Consider the following 8,564-nt stretch of genomic DNA (forward strand, 5'->3'; position numbering starts at 1 on the left):
TCATTGGAAGGTCGGTGGGGATAGGGGGCCCCTTTGGTCAAATGTCTAGCCTAGGTTCCTACATACCTGGAGGTACCTTTGGGCCTGTTTCTTTGAGCCATCAAGACCCCATTCCTTTACTGATCTGGTACAAATGAGCCTCCCCTAATCTGACCTCCCTGTGGCTTCACAGAACCTGGAAAAGGTGTGACCTTGCCTGTCAGTACTGTCTGTTTCATGGAAACCACAGAGGGAAAGGAAATAGAAGGCTGCTCTGGGCCTCTTCATAGGGTCTTCCTGGGGCCTTCTCCCCCTGAGCCAGGAAGTCCATGCTCCCTAACCTTCTGCCCCTCCCCGACAACCGGCTAGCTTAAAGGAAGTGGCTCTTCAGTTCTTCACAGGAAGCCACAGGCCTCTGCCTCTACTCCCTCCAGCTACTGCTGACCCAAGCCCTCTCCTGGCCCAGGTCCCCTTCAAGGCTGGGTCCAGAGATGCCCTGTTCCGGGCATCACCATCTTCCGCCCAGAGAAGAGGGGTCTGTGTGGAGTGCTCCTCTCATTGTCTTTAAATCCCCCATGACTCAGGTCTGGGAGCACAGGCTGTGAGCCTGGAAGTGAAACCTGGTCGCAGGGTGTCCTGATTGCTGTGGTCAGCAGTTTGGAAATCCCAGCATTGCAGGACCGAGGGCCTGGAAGGAGAGGAGAGGGCAGCCCTGCAGGCATCCTCAGAGCTGACCACTCCTGTGAGCTTCAGGAGCTCTTGCCGCAGAGCCTGAATCATTTTAGTCTCTAGCATCCTTGGTGGGGCTGGCCCCAGGGAGAGCTGTTGATCACAGTGGAGCTGCGGGAGGATGAGTCAGGCTGAGGCGGCTTTCAGGCTGAGACGGCACTGACACCTGGTGGTCATACTCGTGCATAGCACAATGGGACTGTGGGAAGCCTGCCCGGAGAGGGAGTGAGTGGGACTTCCAAGGGTCTTGGGGGCCAGGGGGCTCCTTAAAGAATAAAATAAATCTCTAGATAAAGGGATTTTTATCAAAGAGCAAGACACCTCTAACTTGAGGACTTTGGAAAGACATTCTAGGTCTAGATGAGAGTCCAGCTCTCCCCTTCCTCTGTTTTATAGCCTAGGATCTTGAGGTCCAGAGAGAAATGATGATGTCAGAGGACCTCAACGTTGTTTTCCATCAAGTCAGCCACGCAGATGGGATCTATTTTTGGATTTGTCTTAGGGTGCAGTCCCAGAGTGAGGAACGGCCCTGCTACTTTCTAGCCACCCTTCTTTGTGACCAAATAGGCATCTCTCAGCACCATCACCCACCTTAGTCACCCAAGTTGGCACCACAAGGTGGCTTTTGGCCGCTTCCAAAAATAAAACCTCAGAGGGCTGGGACCTGACAGACATAGGCGAGTCAGAAGGCTGTGCTTCAGGCTCGGCAGTTTTAGAGCAGGAAGTGCCCAGAGACTGTGATGTCCAACCTCCCCTTGTTTTAAAAATGAGGAAGCTTGGACTCAAGGAAGGCAAGTAACCTGCCTGAGTGCCCCACTTGGGAGCTGGACCAGGATTTGGTGTTGTGTCTTTCTGAAGACCATTGCCAAGGAGGAGTCCAAAGGTGATTAGCGACTCCTGACTTGTTGTACTAGCGAATTCTGGGTTTACACTCATCATTCTGTCTCATACTTTATAGACAAGATGATTGTGGTCCATGAAAGTTGACAAGGGCCAGGATGGGTGAAAGGAGATGGGGGCAAGGAGGTGGTGACAGGGAAGGAGAAAGGGGGGGAGGTCATGAATATTCTGAGGGGCTTCTAATTTGTATGCAGGGGGCTCCAAGTAGGTAGGAACTGGGTCTCTTCCACTGCGGTGTCCTTAATATTTGGCACAGTGCCAGACAGAGTGAGTGCCCAGTAAATGCTGTGGAATGAAAGTCAAGAGTTATCCTGTACCGGCCCAAAGGGATCCTGTGATAGGCACAGGATAACCTTAAAGACGGGTCATGGCCAATGTCACTCAGCTTGAGAACTGCTGAGGCCTCAGGTCTAAAATCTGGGGCCAGAGTGGTCCACCTCTCTCTGGCCTTAAATGCTGTTCAGGACAATATGATATCTAAGGACAGTGTATGCCCCTGGGGGCAGGATGCCCACCCTTAGGAAGAAAGAAGATCCAGGGCTGTGAGCACTAGAAAGTAAACCTAGGCTCCAAAGTTAGATTATCTAATTCTTGGTTTTATTTGGCTGTTTCCTCTTTGCTTTATGTAGGTCCCTATTCATAATAATGGACATTTATTGAGTGTTTAGCGTTTGTCAGGCATCGTGCTAAACTCTGTTCATGATTTCATCTGATCTCATAAGAAATGGCAATCCACTCCAGCATTCTTGCCTGGAGAATCCTATGGACAGAGGAGCCTGGTGGGCTACTGTCCGTGGGTCACAAAGAGTCAGACACGACTGAGCAACTAACACACAGAGGCTATTATTGTTCTCGGTTTACAGGGAAGGGAGGTGCAGCACAGGGCAGTGAGGGAACTTGTGCAGGGCACGAAGCATGGTAGGAGAGGGCAGGGCAGCTTTGAACCCAGGTCTGTGGGACTCCAGAGGGACACCCCTAACCACTCTGCTCCACTGCTTCATGGAAAACTCAGCCTCACCTGTGCTAGAGAATACTGAGCAAAAGTTAGGGGCCTGTGTTTACCTGACCACAGCATTAAAGGGGGTTGAGGCCTGCATGGCGGTGACAGCGGGTATTATCAAGGGCTCCCCAGGAAAAGAACAAGCGGTCCAGCCCCTGCCTCCCATGAAGGTTGGGGGAGGTGAAGGGACAGGTGGATGGAAGGAGACTGGCCTCATGTTCAATTCTACGCACATATATTGAGCACCTGCTGTATGCCAGGCACATATGAGTGAGGCGATATGAGTGAGATGCAGTGCCCTCTGTGAAGGGGCTTAGGGAACACACTTCCGTCTCTGGGATATCGACTCTGTGGACAAACTGGGGTGCAATTAGCACGCCTGGGGGAGTGTGACGCCTGAGACATGGGCAGAAGTCCACCGAGGCGGGGCTCAGCTGATGCCTTGTGCTGACTCTCAGGGCAGGGCACTCAGCTCAGCTTCTGCTCCTGGAACAAACTGTGGAGACGGTGTTTGAGGTGCTGGTGGGGCCTCCAGCACCTGTGCCCCCTCTTTCACAAACCCGGCTTCTCTGGGGCCCTGGGGCGAGCCAGCTGGGGCCAACCGTTTGCCACCCGCAGGGTGGCGTCGGACCTGGAGACAGGAGCGAGCACGATATAGCCTCTTAGCCGCCTCTGCATGTTGGCAATCGAAGGAGAAGTTCTGAGTTAGAAGTGAGGCGGGGTGGGGGAGGCCTGAGGACAGCTGGCTGGGCCCTTTAGTGACCGGCGTTTGTGGTTCACACACGGCCACTTCCCTGGGGATGCGGATCTCTCTAGAAGGCTGGTCTGGAATCGCGGCTGGCACGCCCACTCAGGCCGGAACCAGAGTCTGTCTCTGCATTAGTGCCAGAACCAGCCCGAGCTTTACTGAAGAGTGGTTTCCGGGGCCTCTTTGCCCTTCTCCCCCCCTGCCGAGGTCCTGGCACTCTGGTTCCCTGGACAGGCCTCCCGAACCTCAGATCCTCCCAAGGGCTGGGCCTCCCCTTCCCCCTCAGAAGGCGTGTGGGCTCCAGCTGCAAAGTCCCCACCCTGTCCCCAGAGCTCTCTAAAGGAAGGGAGGCTTCGCTGACCACCCCTACCCCCCAAAAGCTGCTCTTAAACTGTTTCCCCATGACAAAGGTCTGGCCTTATCTGAGGGAGACCCCTCTAGCGCTTCTTTGGAAACTAGAGATCTGGCTTCTCCATCTCTGTCTGATCAGGGACATAGCTGGAAGCTTCTCTCACTGAGAACAGAATCTGCCTCCCCAGGCACCCTGTGAAATGCAGCCTGGGCGCCCAGGCTGTGACAGGGGTAGCAGGAAGGCTCTGCCAGGAAGGAGTCCCAGAGGACGAGGTATGTCTGAGGTGGGTTGTGAGCTTCAGAAGGACGTCCTAGGCCGAGAGACCAGAACACACCAAGGCTCAGAGGCAAAACCAGCTGGTCGTGCTCCAGGAGCTGTGATGGGCTCTAGGGAGGGAAATGGGGGTGGGGTGTGTGGATGAGGCAGACCAGAGCCAGATCTTGTTGGGCTTCTCATAGCAACCACGACTCACAGCAGGACTGAGTGTTTTCTGAGAGACGTTTATTCTGTGTGTATGTGTTTTTTTTTTTTTCTTTACCTCAGTCATTGCTAAGTGTGACAGAGGAAGCTCTGGACTGCAGCTGGAAAAGGAAGACGAGGAGGAAGGTGGGGCTTCCAGGGAGCTGCTGGCTACTTCTCCTTTCTCTCTGCTTGCTCTTTTTCTTTCTCTTCTCCTTTCTGTCTGCTTTCGACTTGCTTGTGGACAGCATAGCCCAGAAAGGCCCCGATCTTGGCCATGAGGGCACTGCCACCACTAGCGCCTGTAATGCAAACGACAGCCGGGTCCCTTGGAGCCCAGGCACCAGGCCCGGGAACCCAAATGTCGGGAAACAACGGGTCAGGTGTACCCTTTTTATTTCCAGCTAGAGGAACAGAGGCCCAGAGGGGACAGGACTTCTGCGAAGGGACTCCCATCGCCACCCTCCCAACTTGCCATCTCAAATCCGAGATGAAGATGACAAAAGTAAGAGCGCACTCTCTTCATGTCTGCGGTGGACACGCTGCGCTATTAGTAATGCTGACCGCCTCCTTGGTGGAGGCCTCGGTGGGAGCTGGTGGTTTGCAAGTGAGACATGTCAGCCTTGCCCCCGCCATGTGTGACAGGACAACCTGTCAGAGCCCTGTGACGCGTGAGAGGACAGCCGTCTCACAGCACAGGACTGTTGCTGGGCTTGCCCACACCCTTCCTCTCCCACCGCTGGGGGTGTGGCTCGGGCTGTCTTCCCGCTGCCCGCTCCGAGAAGGGCCGTCTTCTTGGGCCGCTTCTTTGGGCTTTTGTCATCCAGAACTTAGGGGAAGATGGAGGGGAAGGCAGAGGGGCAGTCTGTCAGGGGTGGTTTTTCTGAAGGATGTGGGAGGCCTCAGAGAGAGGGAGAGAGGGAAAAAGAAAAGACAGAGCTGGATGGGGAGACAGAGAGAGAAGTGAAAGCACGTTTTCCAGAAGCACCACCCTGTGCTCTGTGTCTGTCCCCGTCCCGGTGCTCAAGAAATGCAAGACCAGGCTGAGCATGAGATTGAACTGGGTCACTTCTCCCCGGTTCGTTGCCACTCTGATTTTCTGGGATGGATGAGATTCATAAAGTGTTAAACTGAGGATGCCTATCCTGGTTAACAGGGAAACAGACTTGTGACTTGGCCAGAGCATCAGTGAGGCCTCTGGCGTTACAGGCTGAAAGCAAGAAGGCCTACTCACTGGGCTTGAATACTGGCGGTGGTACTAACTATATGGGAGAATTTGAGTCAATTCCTTAATCCCCAGGAGGGTGCCTCAGTTTCCCCACGGTGTGTAGAGCCGAGTTAGGCTGTGGAAAGGGCTCAGGGCAGTAAAGAAGGCCCCTGGCCTGGGTGTTCCCGCCTCCAGGAACCCTGCCCGGACTCACCCAGGCTCTGCAGCGTGGCCACCAGCCCCCCGGCCGGCACTCCGCCTCCGTTCACCGCGGCCGACCAGCTCATCAGTGAGGAGGCCACCGAGTTGGCGGCGATGCCGGTGCTCGAGAAGCCCAGCATGGGCAGTGCCGCGGCCATGAGTCCTGGAGGAAGAGGAGGGCGGTGGGTGAGGGACTCCGGCTGCAGGGCCCGCCTGCATCTTCCTGCGCTCCCCTCACTGCAGACCTACCGCCTCCGACGGCCATGTAGGTCACCATGCCCCAGAAGCTCGAGTCGCTGTTTTCCTCTGAGTGTCTTTTTTCGTCTGGAAGGAGAATGGACAAAGGCCAGTGGGGAGCAAGGTCCCCTATTCTGTGCCCGAAGCTCCAGACCACCCGGACAGGTAGGACCACTATCCTCCCATTTTGGAGCTCCTCAGTGAAGGATAGCGGCTTTTCCCAGGTCGCCGGGCCTGGCACAGAACTGGCTTGAATACATTTCGAGAGAATGGACCAATGGACAGAGAAGAGATTCGAACGTGGGACTCTGGCTACAGGGAGCCCTCCCCACCTCCCCGCCACCCCGCGCTGTCCATTGGAATAGCTCCTCTCATTCAGAGGCATGCCTGGGTCTCTAAACGAGGGATCCTGAAACTCTCCGCTTCTTTATCCTTGGGTGCCCCAAGATCCTTACCTTCCTCCTCGCAGCAGCCGCAGGTGTAGAGTAGCAGGTAGCACAGGAAGAGCGATACCGCCTTCTGCCGCATGGTGGCGCAGCTCAAGGCTTTGTCACCGTATCTGGGTTAGGGGCAGAGGGAAGAGACGGTCCCCTTATTGGAACCACGCCCGTTCGGTGGTAATTCCCTTTCAATTGGAGGATGAGTCCACAAAAAGCAGCAAGATCCTCTGAAGTGAGCCCAGGACCCCCTCTAAGGAGCCACAGGCTTTTCGTTTCCTCGCTGCACCAGCGGCGCTGATGTTTCTGCCACTCTATTAGTCGTGAGAATTACAGGAGAGAATCCTCTTCTGGTACTATGCCTGGCATGTACTTCACCAGAAATCAGCTAGTATCCTTACTGTGGTTTTTGTAATTGGCTTTTTTTCTGGCTGTGTGACCTTAAGCAGGATACCTGGGACTTCTTTGAGCCTGTTTCCTTAACCCTAAAGTGGGGGTGTTAATAGAGCCTATTTTAGGGGGTGGCTGCGGGTTTTTGCAACTGTGCACCGCTGTATCCCTAGCGTTTAGAACAGTACCTGTCACATAGGATTTTCTAAACAATGGTTGTTGATAGATTTATTCTTCCAATGCATTGAATATTTACAGGCACCACATACTGCCTCAGATTAACTTCATTTTTCAGAAAGCAGAAAGGGGTAAAGGAACTTGCCCAAGGTCACACCCAAATCCTGTAGCCTAGACACACACTCAAGACCGTCAGAATCCAAAACCTATGCTCTTTCCATTACACCACAAAATAGAAACACAGTTCCCTGCCCCCACCACAGTTTACCTTTAATGTGATCTTTGTTCATTCAATGTGTTTTCCTTGAAATAAAAACAAACAAGCAGAAATTCCCCAAAACTTCCCCTGGACTGAACACTTACTCAGCACTTTATGGCACAAGGTTAATTATACCTATAACAACCTCATGAAGTAGGTACCATTGTACTTAACCACATGTTATAAATAAGGAAACTGAAGCTCAGAAAGGGGATACTTCGGAACCTACCCAGCTAGAAAGAAGCAGAGTCAAGATTTAAAGCCACAGTTAACTGATGCCACACCCACACTTTGAACATCTGCTTCTGATCACTTCATCTATCCTCAAAGATAAACTCACCATCACATTAGATCCTGTAATAACGGGGTTTCAGAAATCATTCAGTCCTTTGGGCAGGTGAGGTAGCTTGATCCTCATTTTTACAGAACTGAAGCCCAGAGAAATGGAGTGGCAAGGTTAAGGCCACAGACCGCTGACATGGCACCTATAAGCTATGTCTCATGACTCCTTGGGTTTTGCATCCCAAGCCCCTAAAAGCCCACCAACCCATCCCTTCAGACCAGTCTTGGTCCAAGGCACTCAGGAGTATAGCCTCCCTGAGGAATGGGCATTCTAGCCCTTATGGAATGAGGCTCCCAGGCAGGCAGCCTGGCAGAGGTTGGCAGCTTGACACCCACACCTTATAGCTTCTGGGTTTACCTTGGAGGAGAGCAGAGAAGGAATCTTCCTGCCTGGATGGAGCCTGCTGCTAGAAGGGAACAGCAGTGAACAGTCCTCAGGCTGGTTTTTTTATAGCCCTTTCAGATTGCCTCTAAATGGCCAATCAGCATCAGAGTTTCCAGTTTCGGTTTCCTGTTCAGTTTCTCGCGCCCTGCAGCATGTTTTCTCCTCCCTTCCAGTTCTGCTCAGGGACAGCATCTCTGCTGAGCTGCCTAGTGGCTAAAAGACGTAATTCAAGCTGGAGACTTTCTGAACAGCTCAAAGTATTCAAAGCAGGTCAAACTAGACTGGGATCCACAGTCCTACTGGGCTTAGTGAAGCCAGACCACCAGTTCCTCCTAAGGCAGAAAGTCTCTTACAATTCAACTGAATTAATAATAATGCCTACCATTTATTGAAGAGCCTCCCTGGTGGCTCAGAGGTAAAGAATCCACCTGCAATGCAGGAGACTCGGGTTTGATCCCTGGGTCGGGAAGATCCCCTGGAGAAGGAAATCACAACCCACTCCAGTATTCTGGGAATACTGGGGAATCCCATGGACAGAGGAGCCTGGTGGGCTACAGTCCATGGGGTCACAAAAGAGTCAGGCGTGACTTGCATGCGTGTGTGCTCAGTGGCTTCAACTGTTTCCGATTCTTTGAGACTCCATGGACAGTAGCCCACCAGGTTCCTCAGTCTATGGAATTCTCCAGACAAGGATACTGGAGTGGGTTACCATGCCCTCCTCCAGGGGATCTTCTGACCCAGGGATTGAACTCGCATATCCTG

The 8,564-nt window shown here is 53.2% G+C and overlaps 1 protein-coding gene across 1 annotated transcript; it reads right to left on the reverse strand.

The window, feature by feature from the left end:
* Nucleotides 1–4,188: 4,188 nt before the first annotated feature.
* On the reverse strand, nt 4,189–7,998 carry IFI6 (interferon alpha inducible protein 6). The gene is made up of 5 exons (XM_040229848.1): nt 7,776–7,998; nt 6,268–6,371; nt 5,825–5,899; nt 5,589–5,738; nt 4,189–4,469 (listed from the first exon to the last, which is right to left on the reverse strand). Exons 2-5 carry the CDS (start codon nt 6,338–6,340, stop codon nt 4,339–4,341), a joined length of 429 nt encoding a protein of 142 aa, XP_040085782.1. The 5' UTR covers nt 6,341–6,371; nt 7,776–7,998; the 3' UTR covers nt 4,189–4,338.
* Between the last annotated feature and the right edge of the window lie 566 nt (nt 7,999–8,564).

The sequence above is a fragment of the Oryx dammah genome, unplaced genomic scaffold (genome assembly GCF_014754425.2).
Source record: "Oryx dammah isolate SB20612 unplaced genomic scaffold, SCBI_Odam_1.1 HiC_scaffold_27, whole genome shotgun sequence".
Lineage (NCBI taxonomy): Eukaryota > Metazoa > Chordata > Mammalia > Artiodactyla > Bovidae > Oryx > Oryx dammah.

Excerpts from the sequence above, each read along its gene's own strand:
- IFI6 (XM_040229848.1), bottom strand. The coding sequence starts at position 6,340 with ATGCGGCAGAAGGCGGTATCGCTCTTCCTGTGCTACCTGCTACTCTAC. Across the intron at positions 5,900-6,267 it reads CGGCTGCTGCGAGGAGGAAG|ACGAAAAAAGACACTCAGAG; the intron begins GTAAGGATCTTG and ends TTCTCCTTCCAG. Across the intron at positions 5,739-5,824 it reads CTACATGGCCGTCGGAGGCG|GACTCATGGCCGCGGCACTG; the intron begins GTAGGTCTGCAG and ends CTCTTCCTCCAG.